General features: G+C 37.2%; 1 protein-coding gene across 1 annotated transcript in view; it reads right to left on the bottom strand.

Moving 5' to 3' along the window:
- LOC141496620 (procathepsin L-like) overlaps nucleotides 1–23,661 on the bottom strand; it is a 32,220-nt gene extending 8,559 nt beyond the window's left edge. The window contains exons 1-3 of the mRNA XM_074199197.1: nucleotides 23,586–23,661; nucleotides 4,091–4,180; nucleotides 1,765–1,881 (exon numbers count right to left, since the gene is read on the bottom strand). Of these exons, the coding sequence (XP_074055298.1) occupies nucleotides 1,765–1,881; nucleotides 4,091–4,180; nucleotides 23,586–23,661 (283 nt within the window). The remainder of the gene's footprint in view (nucleotides 1–1,764; nucleotides 1,882–4,090; nucleotides 4,181–23,585) is intronic.
- Nucleotides 23,662–24,083: the final 422 nt, after the last annotated feature.

The following is a 24,083-nucleotide window of genomic DNA, read 5'->3' as shown; positions in this document are numbered from 1 at the left end:
AGCCTATTGACTGGGGCAGTCTGTGCTTGGAGGTTTGTGTGTGAAGGAAGCAGTATTAAATTAGTTATCAGGAGTGGTCTAACTAAGGTGCTATGAAAATAGAGGAGTATAGGGAGCATTTTCATTTACTGGCTTTGGTACTGAGTATAGAAGAGAACCCAAACTAAAGCTCAGGATTTGGAGAAACAGGGAACAAAAATGCCAAAATTTTGAATAAGGTGGACAGAAATTGACTCATGTCTAAGCTTCCTAAATGAATGGAATAACTTTTTTCTGAAGCAATCAGGGTTAAGTGACTTGTCCAGGATCACACAGTGTCAAATGTCTGAAGACAGATTTGAATGAGGACAGATTTGAACTCAGGTCCTCCTGACTACAGAATTGGTTCTCCACCAACTGTGCCACCTAGCTGCCCCAGCTTCCTTACTAAATGAAAATAGAAAGTTTTTTTTGTGGGATGCCAGAATTTTAGAAGAGTCATCTTTGTCAAGGTTCTATCCAACTCCCCCCAAATGGATTAAGGTGAATTGAAAAGTAAGTGATAAAATGACAAATATTGGGGCAGCTAGGTTGCACAGTGGATAGAGCACTGGCCTTGGAGTCAGGAGTACCTGAGTTCAAATCCAGCCTCAGACAATAATTACCTAGCTGTGTGGCCTTGGGCAAGTCACTTAACCCTATTACCTTGCAAAAAAAAACCTAAAAAAAGAGAAAATAACAAATATTGTTGAGGGTGTGGGCAAATTGTGACATTAATGAATTGTTGGTAAAGTTGTGAAATGATCCACCTATTTTGGAAAGCATCTTGGAATTATGACTAAAGGGCCATAAAACACTTTAACACAGCAATATCACTAGAACTCTATCCCAAAGAGATTTAGAAAAAAAGGAAAAGAATAAGTACAAAAACATGTATAGCAGGTCTTTTTATAATGGTAAAGAATTTAAAAATGGAGGGATGCCTATCAATAGGGCATAGATAAATAAGTTGTGGTATATGTTGTTGGTGGAATATTGTTTGTATGTATCATAAAAATCTGGGAAGACTTACCTGACCCTGATGCAAAGATAAATAAGGAGTACCAGGAGAACACTGAACACAGTAATAGTACATAGTAATGGCATAATGATCAACTGTGAATGACTTAGCTATTCCCAGCAAGACAATGATTGAAGACAATTTTTGAAGGATTTATTATGAAAAAATACTATCCATTTCCAGAGGAAAAAGCTGATTGTGTCTGAATGCATATCAAAATGTACTTTTAAAAACTTTCTTTAGTCTTCTTGGGGTTTCTTTTTGGCCTGTGTTTTTTCACAGTATGAGTAGTATGGAAATATGTTTTATTTGACTGCATATTTTCTTGCATTCTCAGTAAGGGAGGAATTTGAAACTTAAACTTTAAAAAGGAATATCAAAAATTGTTTTAACATGATATTGGGGAAAAATTTTTTTCCCCCATATTCCACCTAGTACATTCATTTAGTATAGGTAAACTCTACTGCATAGAGTGAAGGAGTGTTCAAATCTGGCCTCAGACACTTAATAATTACCTATGTGACCTTGAGCAAGTCACTTAACCCCATTGCCTTGCAAAAACCAAAAATAAATAAATCAAAAAAATTTTGCACTTAAGAGATTAGGGCTTAAAGATATGGTTTGCAAACAGTGGAATTTTATCTTTGTAAGACATTTCTCATTTCATTAAGGTGCTATTCTTTTGATTCAAATAACATATATACTTAATTCACAATCCTTCATACCTGTTCTTAATGATTTAGTACTTTTGTCTCTCTGGATAGTCTCCATATCCACATTCTCCATAACTAGAATGGCATAGTTCAAACACCAACTGCTGCTGTTTGATTCATAATAAATTCCTGAAAAAAAATGCAAGGGAGGGGGTGATATAAACAAAAGAAACTCAACTTGACACCCCAGGGCAAAATTTGGAGCAGGGCCACTCTATTCATCTGGTTGAGATTAGCAGAAGTGTGGGCTTCTGGCATCATTTGCCACAGACCCTGGTTCTTCAGCTGCTGTAGCTTGCAGGAGAGCCTATTTCTCTTGAGAAAGGATGTCCACTAACTTTAGCAGTTGCACACTTGGGTCTTTAGGAGCACTGTGGTTCTTTATGAAGCAAATTTTTTTAGAAGTAGGTCCTTGACTCCTGGGTCTGACTTAATTGCTTCCTGCCAAATTCTGGCAGAGAACTACTCCCTGAACCAATCAATCTGCCAACATGAATAATTCAACTGAATTATTTTCTAAACGGCAGGCACCGGGGATAAGATAATAATATAATAAAAATAATATGTGCCCCGCAAGAACTTAGTTTCTATTTTGGTGGTATAATGGCATTTATGCAGAGAATTAAAATAAAAGCATAGCCTGAGGAGATAGCAAACTCTAATAGCAAATATGGTCAGGGAAAATTTCACAGAGGAGCTAGCAGCTGAGATCCATCCTGAAGAAAGATTAAAAAAATGGAGAAGAGGAAGGAAGAAGTTCATTCTAGGCATGGGTGGTGATGGTGACAGTAGGGGTGGCAGCTTCTATTGGGTTAAGCTTTGCATTGTTGAGCCTAGGGAATACTGTGGGACAGTTGGGTTAAACACACAGTACCTGAATATGTTAGTGATTTGGATGGACATTTGTGAAAGGCCATAAAGGGCAGGTTGAGGAACTCATATTGAATCTTAGAGGGGAAAATGTAATCATCCAAAGATTTTGGGCAGGGGAATGACATGGTAAAGAAATGTGCTTTAGAATGGTTAATTGACAGCTATACAGAGGACATTTCAAAGAGGGGAGAGAATGAAAGGAGGGAGGCTAAGGAGGAGGCCATTGCAAAAGCCCAGGGGAGAAAGTCTGAATTTGAATCTTCTCTTTGTGATTGGAGAGAAGAGTTCTTTTTTCTTTTTTTTTAGGTTTTTTGCAAGGCAAATGGGGTTAAGTGGTTTGTCCTAGGCCACACAGCTAGGTAATTATTAAGTGTCTGAGGTCTGATTTGAACTCAGGTACTCCTGACTCCAGGGCCAGTGCTCTATCCACTGCCCCACCTAGCCGCCCCATGGAGAGAAGAATTCTAAGGATATTATGGAGAATCAACAAGACTTGGGAATTGATTGGATATGATGACTAAAGGAGTAAAAAGTCATGGAAGGCTAAAAGTTGACAGCATGGACATATGGAAATAAGAGTTCCTTCAGTAGAAATAGAGATCTGAAGGAGTGGTGTATTTAAAGGGCCAGATAATGAGTTTCATTTTGGACACATTGAATTTGAAATGCCTGTAATACTATCCAGGAAAAGATAAGGAGTTTGGGGTGGAAGGGAGTTTAGGAAAGAGACTAACAGAATAAAGTTAGATATATAGATATGGGAATTATCTTCATAGAGAGGATACTTATAACCAGGGGAGCAACAAAATCTCCAAGAAAGTTTTTATAGAGAGTAAAAAAGCCTAGGGCACAGGTATAAAAAGTCTCAAAGTTTGGAGACAACAAAAAAAACTATGAAACAGCCATCAGATAAGCAGAACCAGTAGAAAATGGTGTACCAAAAAGTTCTCATAAAATGTGAACTGAGTAAAAACCATTGTATTTAGCATTTAAAAGATTTGTGGGACAGACCACTGAGGAAAGAGATGTCATGAGTTCTTGGAGTTCAGTAATTGTCTAAGTGCTGATGATTCTATGGCAGTCATTTTACAGAGGATGAAAAGAAATTGGAATTTCCAGAGTCATCCTGTGTAGTTAATCCCAAATAATCTCAGATTCTAGGACAAGGAAAAGCTATTTCTCAGATTATAGAGATGAAAGAGGTTAGAGTATTTTTCTAAGCCAGTTCCCCTTGCAATAAAGCCATGTGGCCTTGAGGAAGTTAGATGGCATCTGATGACTTACAGTGGACTTTAAGGAACTAAACAAAATTGTTACAACAATCACTGAGGTCATTCCTGACTTTGAAACAGGGTGCTCAATTTTATTGCCTTTTTTTTCAATTTCCATGACTAATCACAAATAATTTACATTTTCCTAGGAAGAATTCCAGTATACTTTCACAAATCTTCCCCGCAGGTCTTACCTGAACTCGTCTTTGTGTAGTCTGATGAACAGAACTCTGAAGGACATTCCACTTCCTGAGAACTACATTCACCTTGTAATATTGGCCAGACTAGAAAAAGAAATGAGGAGAGAGTTCCAGGAGACCACCACTGAAAAAATCCAAGGTTCAACCTGCTAAGTCAAATTTGGGGGAATATAGTGCATGGGAAGAGGTTAGATGAGCCTAGTGATATTTGCTAACATTCGGCAATGGGTATCAGTGGTAGCAGAAGCATTAGCAGAGTGAACAACATCACAGGCTCAGAAGGCAGCCAAGACCCAGAAGCAGGAGCAGTTTGAAAGTTTTCTGCATTAATAGCAGCAGTGCAGGCCAGAAGAGTGGAGAGTCACAGGGATTGGGAGTTGAAGTTGTTATCTTCCTAACCCTGACACCCTCCCTCTTTTGCAAGCCCACCCTGCCTCTGAGGACCTGATCTGCAGATCTGTTTTTTCCAGGTTTACCAATAGTTCCTCCCACTGAAGGAGGGGCTTGTACAAATGGTCCTCAGTAGCCATCAAATAATCTGCCTGAAGGGCAGGGGTCTTGACAGATCCTCATCGTGGATTGAGATAGGGCAACACATGACCTACTTGTGTCAGATGGCGCAGATAACTGTACTGATTTCTAGACAATGGCCATGGGCCTGAAGCCTAAAGAGAACAAGTTTGAATAATGAAAGGCAATGCATGTCTATATGAGTTGTTGTAGAGCATATTCAATACCCATCAGAGCCATCCATCAAATGCCCTCTGCTAAGCTGAAAAATCAGGACAAACTTCTTACAAGAATCCTAGAGGTTAGAAATATTGATCCATTTAGTATGGACATGGGAATAATGATACTTTGAACTTTCTAAGAATGAGCCAGCATTGTCTGCTTAAATGACTTAATCATCATGGCCCTAAATACTGATAGCAGATGTCCCACCTCCCAAAAGTCAGGTTTAAGATAAATTGGCATCATCTTAGGAAGATAGCAGGCTCCTTGCAGAGATTTCTTGACTTTGGCTTCTAAGAAGATTCACCTGATAATAGAGGATTGCCTTTGGACAGAGTTCTGGTGACAAGTTGCCCTTCATTATTCTATCCCTGGAAAAAAGTAGCAAAGATTTAGAGGTCCATTTGTCCCCATAGCCTAAAGGACTCCATTCACCCTAAAGAAATGGTTCAGATCACTTGCAAGTAACAACAGTCTTTCCCCCTCATGCTTTGACATCTCAGAAAGGCTTGTTCTCAGAAATTTTGGTGGCATGGTGGATAGAGCATTTGACCTGAGTCAGGCCTAGATCCCTGACCCTGGCAAGTTACTTCATGTCTATCTGCCTCAGTTTGCTCAACTGTAAATTGTGGATAAACATAGTATCATCTTCACAAGGTTGTTGGCTCATTGGAGTCACTCAAATATTTTTAAAGTACTTCACTTGGTAGATGCTTAATAAATTCTTCTTGCTCTTTCCTTTCCCTCCCTTACAAGAATAGAATTGTTGGGAGATGCCTTGTTTTATTGTTGTAGGGGAAATAAAATTGTTATTGCATAATTGTAATGTCTATTTACCTGGAAGAAAAGGGATCCTTTATTTGATTAGCTACTGAGGCTGAATTCCTGGTTGAAGGTGACAGGGAGTCTTTGATCAGCTTCCAGGATAGAAAAGGGAATCCCTCAACAGAGGTCTCTAAAAGGTAAAGATTCGGTGTCACCTCTCTTCCTAGGGATGGGGAGCTCCTGTCTGGTTGGCCTGAGAACAATGAATGGGTGGTGGGACAGGGCAAGTCCTGGTGCTGAACAGGCTGCATGCAACAGGTGATGACTTTTTTTTCTTTAGGTTTTTGCAAGGCAAATGGGGTTAAGTGGCTCGCCCAAGGCCACACAGCTAGGTAGTTATTAAGTGTCTGAGACCTGATTTGAACCCAGGTACAACTGACTCCAGGGCCAGTGCTTTATCCACTGCGCCACCTAGCCGTCCCAGGTGATGACTTCTTACCCACATGGACCTTGACCCATAAGAAGGATCAATGAGTGTGATGTGGTCTTAATATTTCTAGAGCTATTCTTGATCATACTCACTACTTTACCCACTATGAACTATAAAGATCTGCCATCATCCACCATCTATACCAGGTCAACAAGATCCTTCTGAATGGGATAGATACAGCCTTAGATTGCTGATCTTTGCTTTCCTCCTTATTTGGTCATTGATTAAAAGGTGAGGAGAACTGTTATATTGCTTGTTGTTTTCTTTTTATGTCTGCTTTTGTTTTTCCTTTTCCTATACTCACCTCCAATGCTATCTACACTAAGCTTCTTATGACTCAGAAGTTAGTGCTAATTAGTAATGATCCTAAAAGCCAATTAAATGTTGGAAGGTCTAAGACATCTTTGCCCTATTGCCACAAAGGGATAGTTTTCGTCTAAAAAGCAGGGGGAACCATTTTCCAGGATTTACTGGTCCAAAGGACTAGGGTTCCAGATCTTGACTCACTTCTTAGTTGCCTAAATTGGGTCCAGGAGAAGTTGGTGCCTCTCAGACTTAAGAGATATCTCACTCACTCCAGTGAGACAGATTCCTCAGACATCTCTCTATGGCAAGATAGACTCCTCTGACCAGATGAATTTCCACATGGAGAGAAAAGGGTCTGCATCTACCTGAATCAGTGTATCTGAACTTGCTGAATATCCTTTCCATGGTATAGTTAAGTAAACTTCCTTTCTGTTAAATGTTAAATGATCAACCACCAATCCTGAATCTAGCCTGTACAAATGGACCACCTGAAAGAGACTTGAGAAGGCAAATTTGTAAATGTCAGTAAGAGTTCCAAAGCACAAAGGGATATAGAGGAAAAAAGGGGATAAAATCTGGCAGTGATAGGATTGAGGTGGATGAGTAATAATGGAGTGGTAGCAGGAATATGCTCACCCTTGAAAATATTGATTCTGAATTAGATTAGAGAATACAAATTTGCTATTGATATATATATCAGGTAGTTAGGGCCTCTACTTCTCTGGAAATTATGGTAATGGCAAACCATTCTGAAGAACTGGATTGAGCAGGGAGAAGCATGAAAGCAATTAGACTGAAACTGAATCAATATTCTTGGTGTAAATTATGGATCACTTGGACAGGAGATAAGTTTGTCATCAGTGATGATAAGTTTGGGAAACATTACAAGGAGACAAGATAGAGTAGTTACCACAACCTCCAATGCCTTGACCCTCAATTCTCTTCCAGATCATCTCCTTTGCACTGACTACTTTTTCCTTTCCTCCCTATCTTGATTCTTTAGTGAAGCAATTCAAATCCACATTTTCCTCCTCTCTTGGATCCATAGTCCCTTTTCATCCTATTAAACCTCAGCTTTGGATCATTTCCATCATTCACTCCCTTCCCTCCTTTCTACATGCTGCTGAATGAAGATAGAGAAAAATCACTTAATTTACTATAAATTTTATTATTATAACCTCTTCTGGGCACTCACTGTGTCCAGTAAGGTTTGCTTACTTAATCTCCCTTATTAACTCACTATCCCACTCTACAAAGTAGCTTCCCCAAACCTTTTCATCTCTCCTAAAACCTCTCCTTATTCCCCTTCCCTCCACTGTCTCATTGGGGAAACTTGTCTTATATTTTACAGAAAAATATCAACTTGTTTCACAGAGATGCCATCTGCCACTTTTTCCTGTTTGATCCTTGTTTCTCATTATGAAGTGACTTTACTGGGCCCTAACACCACATTCCTAGACTATTACAATAGTCTGCTGATGGGTCTGCCTTTCTCAAGTCTTTCCCCCTCCATTCAACTACTATGGTGATTTTCATCTATTCAATAAACTCCAGTGTGTTTCTATTGCTTCTAAGATCAATTACAAAGTGTTCCATTTGGAATTCAAAGCCTTTCAGAATCTAGCCCCTTCCTACCTTTCCAGGCTTCTGACACCTTATCCCCAACTAGGTGCTCTTTGATGCAGTCCCACTGGCTTCTAATCACATTCTACCTCTTCACTTAAGACTTTTTCTCTGATTTTTCTCGCTTGCCTCTTCACTCTCCTCTTCCAATTGGACTACTCATCCCTTTGTCTTCCTTTAACTCTCAACTGAAATCCTATCCTCTACAGGAAGCTTCTTTATCTCTTTTATTTCCTGTTTCCTATTTGACTAAATAACTTGTTTTGTATATAGTTGTCTATTAGATTGTAAACTTTTTGAGGGCAAGAATTGCCTTTTTCCTCTTTGTACTCCCAGCACTTAGCATAGTGCCTGTGCTTGATATGTCTTTGAATTATGAATTTGCCACACACTTACCATGTCCTCAAAAGTATTTGCTCCCTTGTGGTAACTCTGTTTCCCCCCCTCCTTTTTTTTAGGTTTTTTTACAAGGCAAATGGGGTTAAGTGGCTTGCCCAAAAGCCCCACAGTTAAGTCATTATTAAGTGTCTGAGACCGCATTTGAACCCAGGTACTCCTGACTCTGGGGCCGGTGCTATCCACTGTGCCACCTAGCCACCCCATCTCTAAGCTTTTCTTACAGAAAAGTAAACTAAGTTTAATGACTTTCTCACATGGACATGTGCTAGAGGTCATTTATTTATTTATTTTTTTAATTTATTAAGGCAATGGGATTAAGTGACCTGCTCAAGGTCACACAGCTAGTCTGAGGTCCGATTTGAACTCAGGACCTCCAGACTCCAGGGCTCATGCTCTATCCACTGTGCCACCTAGCTACCCCCTAGAGGTCATTTTTGATAGTGATAGTGTTACCTTTCTGACTTGAACTTTCCAAGTGACTTTAACTAAAGCAGGATGTGTCAGAGTTTCAAGGTCCCTCACCTTAGGTGGTAGCTATCTTATGGACAAATTTTGTTCTGTCAATGTGATTTCTCCAATTGGTTTCCAGAAATAGAACTCAATACTGCAATGGGAAACCAGACAGAGAAATAGTTTCATGGTACTATATTTCAGGGCCTATGTATGTGGCAGTTCTTAATTCTGGAACCTATGTCAAAAACATTCACAGATCTTTTATTTTTTAAAGTATATATTTTATTTGCTTTCTAATTCAAACAATAGTAATTCGCAGATCTTTTACACAAATATCTTACCTTACGTTTTTACAATAAATGAAAACTGCTTTTCCCCCTTCTCTTTCCTGGCCAATATTTTTGGATAGTTGAATAAGTGATAGGGGTTTCATTTCAAACTTTTGTTCATTTGAAGGTCAAAATAGTAGAGTGAAGTGACTAGTGGTGACTATGTCAGTGGTAACTGCCTCCTAAGTGTTTACTTGCTCATTCCCTCAATCCTCACTTTGTCTTTCTATTCTAGGTCTAGTCTGACTCCAGTAGTCCCAGGTTTGTCTTCTTTCAGAATCTAAATGTTCACATACTATTTATTTCTTTAAACCCCAGTCTCTTGGAGATGACCCTGGCTGTGAGGTAAATCAAGGTTATAGGATTTGCCCAAGGTCATATCAGCTAAGAGTAGCTAAGACTAAGAGTCAAGTCTGAGGTTGGATTCAAACTCCTTTCCTCCTGACTCTAAGACCAGTGTTCTATCCACTGTACTTTTCTCATATACAAAGACTGTTATTGAATGACATAAAGCATGGGCAATAATAGTTTGGACTCCTCATCTACCTCACTCCCATGAAACCCTTTCCAAAAATAACTGGCAGATTTTCTCTGCTACCTAACTTTGCCCGATGTGATGCTCCCAGATGTCAGTCCCACTGCAAAGAAAAGTCCCAAAGATGTCCAATAACTCACCTGGAAGAGGAAACTGCAGTCAAGAGAGTCAAGAGAAAGGCTATGGAATAGTGCTGAGAACACCTTTTTAACTTTATGCTCAACTTTGGGTTTAACTGTGCCTTTTACTCATTTTGGGTTTAAACCTTGTTTTTTAGCCTAATGATTGAATAATATAAAATGAAAATTTGCTTATCTTTAGTACTTGGGGCATTAAGGAGGGGTTGAAAGCTAAATTAGCATATCTGGCCATCCTTAAAGCATTTTGAATAAAATTACTGCTTGATTGACAATTGGCTGAAATAATGCACATAGCCAGGAAAATATGTCCCTTAAAAATGAGTCAGAATTCAATTCTACAAAATACCTCAAAAGTTCAGTAATGATCTTGGAGAACTTTGTCTGCACCTTAATTATTCAGGTTACTCTAAAGTTTGAGATTTTTTTTTAGGTTTTTTTGCAAGGCAAAGGGGGTTAAGTGGCTTGCCCAAGGTCATACAGTTAGGTAATTATTAAGTGTCTGAGACCAGATTTGAACCCAGGTACTCCTGACTCCAGGACAGGTGCTTTATCCACCTAGCCACTCTCTAGTTTGAGATTTTAATTCACTCAATTCATCTGGCAAAATGAGGAGACTTTCCATTTGTTTTCTTTCTCTTGGTGATGGCATCTACTGTATTGGTTTGTCTATATCAATTAATGAGCCATACTACATTTTAAAAGAAATTCTAGGGGAAGTTGGGTGGCACAGTGGATAGAACACCAGTCCTGGAGTCAGGTGGACCCAAGTTCAAATTTAGCCTCAGATATTAATAATTGCCTAGCTGTGTGACCTTGGGCAAGTCACTTAACTCCATTGCCTTAAATAAATTTTTAAAAATTACAAAAAAGAAATTCTACATAATTGAGAAAAAATATAACAACTCTGAGAAAAAGTATAGGAAACCAATTTCATCAGTGATAGAACTATCTTCTAATTAATTTGTTAAGTTCCATGCCCATTTTAAAAAAATTACCTGTGTTATCTATTGGAATAGGATATTGATTGTAGCAAGGGAAGTTAAGGAAATGTCATTTGATCTTAACCTCAAAAGGGAGAGAATCTTATACTTCCCTACTCTATATATATATTCCCTGACTGGATAGCTTGTAAATGGGGTACAATTCGATTACTTTTGATGCATGGTGGGTGAAAGAGAGTAATGTGTAATCACTTTGAAAAGACAGAATGGAACTAGATTGGGAAGAGCTCATAGTTCTCCCACTCAGTCAATAATACTGAACAACTGAAACAACCAAATTCTTAATTTTACCTCATTCCATCTGTTCCTCCTACTAGATTCTCATTATATGGTTTACTTGGAATTACCATCCTCTTGGTATCCTAAGATATCCTAAGAGGATGGGCCCATAATCATTGAACTTTTGATTTTTCTTGTTGTTCATTCATTTTAGTCATGGCCAATTCTTCATTTCCTTATTTGCTATATATTTTACAGTTGTTAAACTGAGGTAAACAGGGTTAAATGACTTAATCATGGTCATAATATTTGAACTCAGGAAGCTAAGTCTTCTTGACTTCAGGCACAGCACTCTATCCGCTATACCTGCCCATCATATGATGGTGAGCTCATAATCTTTAATTTTTTATTCAGATCAATAGCTTGATGCATAATTATTCCTTGTCAAATGCTTCATTTTCTCCTTTAAAAAAATCCTGCTATATTTAGACTCTCTTCCCTACTTTCACTGCTTCTAATCTAATTCAATTCTTCATCTTCCCCCCCCCACCTAATTTTACATTATTTCAATAGAAAAGTATTTCAATCTCATGGTAAAAGCAGGATATAGACTTTGCTTGACTTCTGGCTGAGATGTCCCTTTCTGAATTCTACTTTAACTTTGTAAAATATAAGAATTAGAATATATATATATATATATATATTTAAAAAAAAGCAAGCAGCTAAATTCACATACCACAGATTAAGAGCCTCTGGCTTAAAAGAAAAAATATAGCATTCATTTTTTGTTTTTGCAAGGTGTTGACCAGGTTCCTGGCTCTAGGCCCCTGGCTCTATCCATTATGCCACCTAGCTGCCCCAATATAGCTTCATTTTGGCAACAGTGGATTGTAGATGGCAATAGGCATTCTAATGGGGGAGGCACAATCTCTCCCTTTCTGATCTCTCCCATTCAACAATAAATATCTCAATTGTAAACTGTTTAAAACTAAACTCATAATTTTTATTATCTTCAGTGTTTTGGGGGAAAAGACACTGAGTTCAATTTGAATGGTATTGAATTAAAGATGTCTAAATCTACTAGGTAGAGAAGTTCAGTAGGCAGTTAGACATGCAGGTCTGGGGCTCAAGAGAGATTAGGGTTGGTTATATAGATCTGGGAGAGTCATCTCCATAGAGATAATAATAATAATAAAACCCATTAGATTTGATGAGATCCCTGAAAAAGAATAGATAATTAGAGAAAAGGATCCAGAGGTCAGAAACATTGAGTATTCTAAGGCTTGTTGGTAGAGCATGAATGATGGTCCTGCAAAAGAGATGGAAAAGGAGGTGTCAGGTAGGTATAATGAAGCTTTTGTATGTGTCTAGATCATCTAAGATGTAGGCACCCATGTAAGAAACAGCAGGCATCTGCTTCTGAGAGAAGATATTCTAGAATATCTCTTTTTTAGTTTTTTTTTTTTTGCAAGGCAATGGGGTTAAGTGGCTTGCCCAAGGCCACACAGCTAGGTAATTACTAAGTGTCTGAGGCCGGATTTGAACTCCAGGGCTGGTGCTCTACTGTTATATTCTAGAATATCTTGATCCTGAGCAAGGGCAACCTCTTTTCATTGCTTGTATAGGCAGAACTGGTTGTATCTTTAAAACTACCAGTCTGTAACAGTCTCCATCTTTTTTTCCGGCAGTGTCCAGAGAGTTAAGGTTTTGTTCAGCAAAACTTAGGCATCGTGCACTGAACTTGGTGTCAGAGAAGCTCTAACTTTTCTCTCACTTAAGCTCTGTGATCTCAAGAATTAGATTTGGGATTTTGATCTCTTTAATTCATATTTTCAGTTCTAATTGTAGGAAATGGAGTCTCTAAACCTAAGAGCTCAAACTGGCCATGGTGACCTGGAAAGCAAGATTCCAGGTTAGAAGTTACTGCCAGCCGAGAAAGCTCTGAGAAGCCAGTATACTGGTCTAATGGATCAGGCACCATGATAAGTAACAGGGATTCAAAAGAGGCAAAAGACAGTCAAATCCCTGTCCTTGAGGAGGTCACAATCTAATGGAAGAGATACAAACTATATAACAAACTAAATAAGAAATAATTAAAAAAAGACTCAAAATGTCATATAGGTTGGAAAAGACTTTCTTTTAGAAGAAAGGATCTCTTGCTAAAGGAGAGGAACTTCCCTTTGCAGAGATGATACAATTTCTGATCAATCTTTATTTCCTTCTCTGATTGGGATTTGTTGTCAGAGAAGATTGGCTACTAGTGGGAAGGAAAGAGAACATTTTCTCCCCTTGCTGGAAGTCCAAAGAATAGCTAGAGATAGAACTAACTTAAGAGAGGGTAGCCTAAAAATGAGACCTAACTTCCTCTTACTGAAAGGTGAAGATCCTTCAAAGGAGTTTATTTGTTCAGACTCTCAGTGGACAATCATCTTTCATACTACTCCAGGAAACTGTAGACTATCTCATCTGAATAAAGTCCCTGTTCCTCAGCAAGAAGTCAATGTACAAGTCCATTTTCATGAAACCAGAGTAGATGCTCTGTGGAATCAATCTAAATAAATAAAAAGGAAACTATGAGAATACTGTTCTACTGGTTATAAGAAAGACAAAGCCAAGATTGGACCATTAACCAAGAAGTGTTAAAGAGAAAGAAGGCTGGACTACTTTAAAGTTATCTTACTTTTCCTTTCTGCATTGAGAACAATTTTGGCATTGGCAAGGATACAGCAAAAATAGTTCAAAGGAATAAATAGGAAAAGAAAAAAGAAAGCAAAAATGAAAATGTATAGGGTAATCCTAGCCCCTCTAAGAAAATTAGAGAATTGTATTGACCCAGAGAAGAAATGACCAATGAACCTTTGATTTAATTAATTAATAGGTACTTCTTCTGCACCACCACAACCCCTTCCACCACCCCCCTTTACATACACACACACACACACACACACACACACACACACACACATTGACCCTCAAAAAAAACCTTCCCTAGGTTCAAGGCACTCTGTGGACTAGCTGCACTTGCAATAATCATTCACTAGTCATGACTGATGTAATTACTTTTAAAAGTCATCAAAGAGGACACATTAGTTGACAACAAAACCTATTTAAGTATATAGTTTTGCAAATAAAGTAAAAAATAAAAGATTTTATTTCCCTTCCATTTACTCATGGACCTATACTGGTGATGAACACATCACTATACATGCAGCCAAGAAGTATAAGGGAAATTATACAAAATAACAGAAACTCATGTGGAAAGACTACACATGTAGAGGGGTTATACCCAGAAATACATATAGAAAGGAAATACATGTGGATATATAGCTCATACCTCTCATGCTGAAGGAATACCACTGGTCTTTAGTAATGTCATCTTTACTACTCTCTGATAGGTGTCATGTTCCCCTTGGGTATCTTCACTGAATTTCAGCTCTTAAGAATTAAAAAAAAAAGAACTTAAAAGATGAGAGAGAAAAATCATTCATGTTTTTCCTGTCCACTTAAATACCACAGAGGTTAGTAAACATGACATGGGACGATGACCATTAGTGAAAGGAATACATAGGAGACAAATATCCAAGAAAAGGAGAGTCAATAAAATTCATAGTCTCACATATTAATGCCACAAAATGCAAAGCGAAGACACTAGCCAAAATAGCTTGAGATCCCCCCCAGATAACCCCCCCAGATATCATTGAGATTTGATAGAATAATTTCATAATTGGAATATAGCAATTCAAAGAGGTATATATTGGCTAAAAAGGTTATTAAATAGTATTAACTAGTAGGAACGTACAATTATACAGGAAAATTCCATTTCTTAACCTCAAAGATATTATACACATCCTGGTGTGGGAATCTGCTTGGGAGCAGATAAATATGGTGAGGTGATATAGGTGATAATGATATAGTGGAAAGATCCAAAGAACTTAATTTCACATCCGGATCCTGAATTTTTCTCTCTGTATGACCTTGTTCAAATCTCTGGACTACTGTTTCTTTGCTGATAAAATGAGAGAATTATCCCCAGTGAATTCTAAAGTTCCTTTCAATTCTAGATGCTGATATATGGTTTACAGTTGTTCTCAAGAACTTGAATACTGCATTAAACAGACTTGAAAGAGGAAGGTGACCACATGCTATGTAAATACTGGTTTCTGAATCAGTCCTACTTTGTTTTAAGGAGATGAGAGAATGTGTTATTTTTAGGTTAAGCACTGCCCATACTTTACACCAAATTCATTACAATTAAAATGTGAAATATCCAGGGAACTGGTCTTTTCAGTCTTAAGAATTATAGTGAGATAAGCTACTGAATATGTGATGAGATGACCTAGGTGCAGAAAAAGGAGGCCAAGGAAATGCAAATAGGCCCATAGAGCTCCTGGGGAGACACCCATCTACAGTGTCCAGTCTTAGCTTGTTTTCTGGTGATAGCCCCTGTGAGGGATATGCCCCTGCTAGGTATTCCACACTTAAATGATTCCCAGGTCAAAAATCCAGAAGCAATTTACAGATCAGGAACCCTGTGAGAACTTCTTCCTGGTTAGAGGAATTAAAAATGTCAACACTCACCAGACCCCATCTGGGATCCCATCTGTATTCCTGAATCAGGAATGTGCTGATTACAGGGTCTTAAATGCACCCTTCAAGGCAGTTAGGGTGTTATCAACTTTGGTAGTTAATGAAGTCTTCTGATAGAATAATAATAGGATCCTTGAGCAACATGGCCATTGCAGACAGCATTTTTGAACCCAATTGGAGTCATTATTAGCCAATGATAATAATTATGGATATTCTTGAGTGGGGGAAAATGTAATTCTTGATAGCCTCAAGTCTCTCTCCACTTCTATCCATTTTCTATTCAGTAACTCAAATGATTTTTTGTTTTAGGTTTTTTTGCAAGGCAAATGGGGTTAAGTCAAATGATTTTCATAAAGCACAGATCTTATTATGTCATCCCCAGCCTTGATAAACATAAAGCAATAGGATCAAAAGCATCATGCTCTGTTTGGCATTCAAAGCCCTTCCTAACCTATGTCCTTCCTACATTTCTATTCTTTTTTTCAAGGCAATGGGGTTAAGTGACTTGCCTAAGATCACACAGCTGGGTAATTATTAAGTGTCTGAGCTGAATTTGAACTCAGATCCTTCTGACTCCAGGGCTAGTGCTCTATCATCACACCACCTAGCTGCCCCCATTTCTATTTTTATAGTTTACTCCTTGAGACTTAGATTCAGTGTCACTGGCCTCCTTAGAAGGAAATTAATAGTTATCGATAGAAATACTTGTATACTACTCAAATGATAGTAAGCGTTGTCAAAGAAAAAATATATAATCACAAATTTAATCCTAGGAAAGGGCTTTTAAATTTCAGGTACTGGAACTTAAAATTTATTTTTAGTAACTATTTCAATAGAAATGCTTTGTCTTGTAATCATTTGTGTTTTATTTTGTGTATTTTAAAGTACCATTTTGAGAGGGGTTTATAGTTTTCATCAGCCTGCCAAATATATTCACTACAAAAACAAAGGCTAAGAAACTTTTCTGTAATAGAATGTGTTATAGAATTCTCTCAACTTTTTGAGTGAGGCATACTAGAGGGAGTCTGATGACCATTGGTCAAAGATCATTTAATGTTAAAGTAAAACAATGTTAACTGAATTTGAAAGAATCTGCTCTAACTGAATAGCAGATTCTGGATACAGATTTGTATTGGATAGCCTTCCAATTTAGTTTAGGATAAGCAGTCTTTCAATGAAGTATTTGGAAGGCAAATGGAAAGATCTGATATCCAAATAAGAAATCACTCCCAGTTAAGAGACTAAGAAAAGAGATAAGACTGTACATTTACAAAAGCATTCCTTTTAAACTAAACTGCTGGGTTTCTTATCCAAGGACAAAAAGGACAACAGTGAGTAATGTCATTTGCCTTCCTTAGTCTTTGCATAGCATTTAAAGATTTTCCTAAAATTAGGCCAAAGGGCAGTTGAAGGATTTCTATGAAATTAATCCTCCAAGAAGTTCTGAAATGTTTGTGGGTTCCTTTCCCTACCCTGACAAAGATGATCATATTTTATATTTTCTTGGTAATAATTAGAATTTGTATAGTGCTTTGAGGTTTGCCAAGTGCTTTACAAACATTGTTCACTTCATTTTATTTTTATCTTATTTTGTCTTCACAACAATCCTGAAAAGTAGGTAGATGTAATTAACTGTATTATCTGTATCTATTTAATTTTTTCTAATGTTTCTGTCTGATTTGTTTTTTGTTTAACACTCTCTAAGGCCTTGTGTTCCTTCTTTTTTCTAAGAATGTCATGTTGTGCTGGCTATTCCTACTTTATCTAGTTAAATTCATAGATGGGAGATAAAGAATAAATTTGAAGCATCAGAATGTTGTTCCAGCTGAAAGAGAGGTAAGAGTGGAACATTTAAAAGAAAGTGTGGGTAAAAAGTCTATGCAATGGGGGGCAGCTAGGTGGTGCAGTGGATAGAGCACCTGCCCTGGAGTCAGGAGTACCTGAGTTCAAATCCGACCCCAGACACTTAATAATTACCTAGCTGTGTGGCCTTGGGCAAGGCATTTAACCCCATTTGCCTTGCCAAATCCTAAAAAAAAAAAAAAAAAAAAAGCCCATGTAATGGACTTTATACTTATTCCTATGTAATTTTTTTTTTTTTCTGATTAAAGAAGATCCATTTTTCAACTTGAAATAAGAGAGACAGAAAAATAGCTGTTTGGGGAGACAGCCTAGACCTTAATGGTTCTAATTTTCTGTTATTCATTTAGAATTTCTGTGAGTTAGAGAGGGCCTCTCTTGGCTTCCAACAGAGTTAACTTCAGAGGTTATTAATAAGATATGTACATAGTGTGAATTATCACTTTCCTTTTTAGAAAGATGAATACTCCAATTCACAGTGATCATAAGGGTACCCTGAACAAGGAAATCATCATCTCTCCTCAAGGTAAACTCTCATAAATATCTTCTGCCAGACATCCTGATAACTATCACTACACACATGGGGGTGGGGTGGGGGGAATCCATTCTTCCTCAAAATGATATTCATTCTTTTAATTTGCAATTTTAGCATACATAACTATAGTAGGAAACAAACATTTCTAACAATAGTCTCAGAGCCTCTGATGACAGCTGCGTATTTGAAGCAGAGGTCTCAGTCAGAAATGACTGCAGCTAGGTGGCACAGTGGATAAAGCACGGGTCCTGGAGTCAGGAGTACCTGGGTTCAAATTCAGTCTCAGACACTTAATAATTACCTAGCTGTGTGGCCTTGGGCAAGCCACTTAACCCCATTTGCCTTGCAAAAACCTAAAAAAAAGAAATGACCTTTTCTCTTCTGAGTTATACCATGGGACAGCTGTCAGTGGTAGTACTCTGGTCCTTTGCCATAAGGATGTAACCTGAACAACCTATTCTTCACCCAAGCTGAAAAATAATATAGAGCTAGTTTAGTATCAGAAGCTGTACCTGGAACTGAAATTAAGAGGAGAATTTTCACTCATTAGTCCTGGTCCTAAATAGTGTAAAAGTAAACTAAAGTGTCAGTCAAAGATTTTGATCATTTGTCAAGGCAGAAATGCATCTATAGACTCTAATACCCAAATTACCAAAGGATTTTTTTATTTATTTAAGGCAATGTTAAGTGATTTGCCCAAGGTCACACAGGAAATTATTAAATGAGGCTGGATTTGAACTAAGGTCCTCTTAATTCCAGGGTGGTGTTTAATCCACTGCACCACCTAGCTGCCCCACCAAAGAATTTTTTTTTTTTGAAGAATCAGATAAATTATAACAAAGTTCATTTGGAGGAAAAAAAATCTTCATCATCATAGATTTCTATTAATTCCCCATGAATTTTGGATGTCATACTCTTGTTAGATGTTTAATTTGTATTTCTTGTACATTTCTTTTGATTTTAGGTATGTAGATTTTGTTTAAAAACTTTATTTTTGAAAAATAATCAAAATTGACTTTTTTGTTTTTCATGATTATAACAATGATCATCATGATGATGTTGGTAACTAATATTTACATAAAACTTTAAGGTTTACAAAGTGCTTTATATACATACTCTCACTTGATCTTCAAAAGCTATCTTGTGAGATGTTTTATGATTATCCTCATAAAGAAAGTTGAGGTTGAGCTAGATTAAGTGATTTCCTCAAGTGCTACACAGGAAAATAAGTTTATGAGACACCATTCAGATACAGATCTTCCTGACTCCATGTCTAGCACACTGCACCTAGTTGCCTCTAAAAAAGATAGTTCATACTTTTTTGTAAACTTCTTTGAGATTTTTAAAGCATTTTGAATACATTACCTCATTTAATAACAATGACCCTGTAAGGTAGGTACAATTATTATTATCAGTTTACAAATGAGGAAACTGAGGTTGAGAGAGGTTAAGTGACTTAACTATGCTCCAAATAAAACTTTGTTTTCATTTTATTTCATTCTAAAAAAATTTCTTTTGGTAATTTAATTGGGAGAGCATAAAAATTCATTGAGTAATTTGGGGATTATGATTGTACAGGTCCACATAGACAAAAATAACAAATATCTCTCTAGTCATTTAGATATTCTTTAATTGTAATATACATTTTTGTTGTATATTTATAAAAATCCTGAACATGTCTTGGTAGGTTAGCTCTCAGATGTTTAAGGAATTATTACTTTAAATAACACTTCTTTGGGATCTTGTTAGCAATTTACTGACAAATTATTTGTATAGGTTTATTTTATAGACTCATATTGTTGAAACTATTGTTTTGAATTAAAAAAATTGTTTCTACAAATACTTCGTCTCCTTTTTTGGTTATGCTTATTCCTTCAATATCTTTTTTCACATTTTACTGGTATAGTTAGCATTTCTTGTCCTATTTAAATAATAATGAAGGTCTGCATGTAAGAGGTGACCCTAATGTTTATACTCTCTTAATTCAGATTCAGAGTTGGGATGAATTGAGGTACTCAAAAGTTATTGAATAGAAGATAAAAAGGAAGTTTACTTTTCTCTAATATACAACAAAAATACACTGGATTTTCATCTTTGGTATGTTCAACTGAAATGGTATAATCAGCAAGTCATCAGAATACTTTGACTCAGTTGGTTTCAGGATTCCTTCAAGTCTGGGAGGTATCTGGGATTTTTAAGTCCTATAGGTAACCAAGAAGCTGTATCAGGGGAAACCAAAGTCAACTAGGTGCCTGTTTTGTCTCTTTTTAGGGAAATTTTTCCTTTTTGAGTAGGATCCACCTCATGATTCAGTTGCAGAGACTTCTTCTGAAAGGTACACAAAGTTATGGGTGAACAAGTATAGGTAACAATGAAGAGGGCAGTCTGGGCTTTCATGAATAAATAAATATATGGAATTATAAAAACTTCTGGAAAACCAGAGAAAGAGTTACCAAAATTAGTGGGACTTCAGAAGAATAAACAAATTTCTCAGCACCACATAGGACTTTTACAAAAATTGATCATGTATTAGGGCACAGAGATATTGCAAACAGTTGTGAAAATGGAGATCTGTTTACTATATCCTGTGAAATCTAAAACATTGAATGAGGAAAAGATCAAATCATAGAAACAATAATTAGGTAAAATTATATTAACAAAAGAAACAACTTACCAACATTTCTGGGATGTGACTAAAGAAATCCTAAAGAGGAAAAATCCTATTTTTATAAAGAAATTGGTTGGTTCTTGTTCTTCTTTATTGAAGATCTAAACCAAAACAATGTCTCCAACACTGTTAGAGACATGTTATAGTATGTCCAATTGTGGCTTATCAGACCAATATGAGCTTGGGAATGCTCTACCACAGGTCAGGCACAAATCATCCATCTAGGATGATTTCTCTCAACTTATACATTACTGTTTCCTTTGAGTTGCTTCAATTCTGCCTTGGTCATAGAGCAGCACCCTCTCTGATGACGGCATGTCATACAGATTGGTCCTGTGCCAGTTTCTCCCATGTTGCACAATCAATTTCAAAGTTCTTAAGAGAAATCTCGAGAATGTCCTTGTATTATTTTTTTGACCCCTTTGTGAGCATTTGCCCTGCGTGAGTTCTCCATAAAAGTCTTTTTGGCAAGCATATGTTTGGCATATGAACAACATGACCAACCTGCTGGAGTTGAGCTCTCTCTAGTAATGTTTGAATACCTGGCAGTTTAGCTCATAAAAGGACCTCAGTCCAGAATCTTCTCCTGCCAGCTGATCTTCAGAAGTTTTTTAAAACAATTCAAATGGAAGCAACTCATTTTCCTGACACGAGGCTGGTAGACTGTCCAGGTATCACAGGCTACAACAATGAGGCAGGACAAAGACTCTGTAGACCTTCAATTTGATAGTCTAATATCTCTTCTCATCCACACATTCCTTCAGAGTCTCCCAAACACCTAATTCTAGCAATGTGTGTGTCAACCTCCTTATCAATATGTACTTCCCTGGAAAGTATACTGCCAAGGTAAGTGAACATCTCTACAGCAATCACCTCCCTAAGTCCTGACCTTCTTTGAAAATGAAGGACAAATAGCAACAATAAAGAACAACACATGTATATACACACATGGTGAATGTATAATGATAAAGTTATTTAAAAATAAAGAAAAAACCACATATTAAGAGAATCTACTAGGAGTTCAATTCCTACTGCTTATTCTCTCATTTACTGATGCAATTTATTGCCAATGAATATTTTGCCTTTTATATTACTCTGCTAGTTTCCCAATTTCAAAAGTTAAAATAATGCTCACTTTTTCCCTAAAGAGGCAGTTTTTTATTTTGCTCACTATTTATTAAAGATTTCTGCTTACTGAGAGCAGTGCTGATCCTATGGTGATTCTTTTTTTCTGGTCGCTTGGCCAACACTCTTATCTAATCTATCACTCAGGTGCCCATGGCTAGGGTAAAAGTAGTCTTTGAGATGAAGGATTTATGCATTCTATCAAATATTTCACCAGTTGTTCTCCATCACATCTTGAAAACAGGGAGAACTACATCTTGCCTCTCATTTCAGAAGCATTAACCTCTTTATTTGTTTAATACTTCTCTTTCTCTAAATTGACTTGACTATTCAGTTCTCCTAACATGTTTTTTGCAAAGGCCTTGGATACTATTACTTCTCATGTATTCATTCTTATTCATTCCAACCTTCACTTCTCTGGATAGTTTCTTCTGTTGTCTTTCTTTTAAAATCCCTATTGTATTATTAATGCACTTCCCTAGTATATTCCTTAATAGCAGAGTTTGTTTCATATCTTGTCCATTTCTCTACTTCATTAGAAGCCATGGCATCACCTATATTTTTTTTCACATTCTATCTGGAACTGGGACTCTTATCCCACAGAAGGGGATTGAGATTTTTTCTCTCAGGTTTTAGAGCAGCAGGAGAGCTTATACTTTTCCCTTGTGGCAATTGAGAGATTTTTTTTCCCTATTCCCTTTTCTTCTACCTGCTTCTCTTTTTCTCTGTCCCTGTCTGTCTCACTAAAATTCATTCCTTGATAGGTAAATGAATAAATAATTCTTTAAAGAAGAATGGAAAACTATTAACAATCATATACTAGAATTTTCAGAATCACTAATAATATGAGAAATAACATCAAAGTAATCCTAAGGTTTCATTTCATAACCAGAAAATTGGCTGAGATTGACAAAAAAATGAGAAAAGTCAATGTTGAAGAGATTGTAGAAAGATAGGTATTAGAGTGCATTATTGGTGGATTTGTGATCTGAGAATGTCATCAGGGAACTTTGGAAATAATGGTGACTAGGCTATGGAAGGGAGAGAGTCTACTGGGGTCTAGGACAACTGGGTTCATGAATCATGGCATCTCCTGAATCTTCTCAGTTGCTATGGCTCAAAGCCCTATAAATGTTTTTGAGGTGTTGCTTAGAATAGTATGTTTGATTTTTTTTCCCCCTTAGATCACAGAAAAGAGCAATCAATAGCTTGGAAATCATTTTTTTTTTGGTCTAGAATGTTCTAAGGATGTAGGGGTTTCCAGATAAGAAGAGACAAAACATGTTGCTGGGGAGACCAGGCAAGAAGAGAAGACTTAATTCAAAAGTAGTTAGCCTATTGGCCAGAAAAATACTAGATCTGAAAATTCCCCAACTGTTTCTAGACTAAAATATCATCTTTATATCCCTGATTCCTAAAAGTACCCTGTTTATGAATGTGGCTAATATGTTGGCTAAATTGAATCAAATTCTGTTTTGCTTCCTTTACAGTATATTATTTTATCCTGAGTCTATAGTAGATGCTCAGGTTGATTTCTACATTTGTATAGTTTCCTATTTCTCTTTCAATGTTTTACTTTACAAATTTCCTTTTTGTAAACTCTCTTCTGGTTCACTCCTGAGACCTCTCCATGGCCCTGAAGGGAAGGTGAAGGAGGTCAATTTTCACTGAGGGAAGGGGTCCTGGGAGAGTCTATTCTCTAGGGAGGGAGCTTTCACTCACCTGGCTCTGAGGACACGGGAAGGGATTCACTGCTAGGGTTAAACACCGTGACATTTTGGAAAAGGTTGGTCCCCATGTTGACCCTGCTACCTCATTCTATTTGTCTGAGGCTGGTTCATGGTAGACTTGGATTTCCAGCTCCCAGTCATCTCAGGCCAACTCTATAACTGAGAGTGAACCTTCTTCCACAATACTCTGTGTCCACTGAAGACATTGAGAAAATGCATTAAAATCACTCTACGGTCAAGGAAGACCCTCGTCTTCCTCCAGCAGAGAGGTAAGAGTCTGATCAAAGCCTGGGCCAACTGCTTCCCAAACCCAGTAAGATCTAAGTGGTAGTTCACTAGGGTGGAGGACAGATAGATCCTTTTTATAATCTTTACTTTCATGCAGTTGGGCAGACATCAATATTATTTCCCTAGGCCTCAGCTTATTCTGCCTGAGTCAGGAGAAAAATTGATGTCTGAGGTCACTAAGTTGGCTCATATTTCCTTCAAA

This window comes from Macrotis lagotis, chromosome 1, assembly GCF_037893015.1.
Source record: "Macrotis lagotis isolate mMagLag1 chromosome 1, bilby.v1.9.chrom.fasta, whole genome shotgun sequence".
Taxonomy (NCBI): Eukaryota; Metazoa; Chordata; class Mammalia; order Peramelemorphia; family Peramelidae; genus Macrotis; species Macrotis lagotis.
The sequence above is the reverse complement of the archived record's forward strand: the minus strand, read 5'-3'. Positions and strand labels throughout refer to the sequence as shown.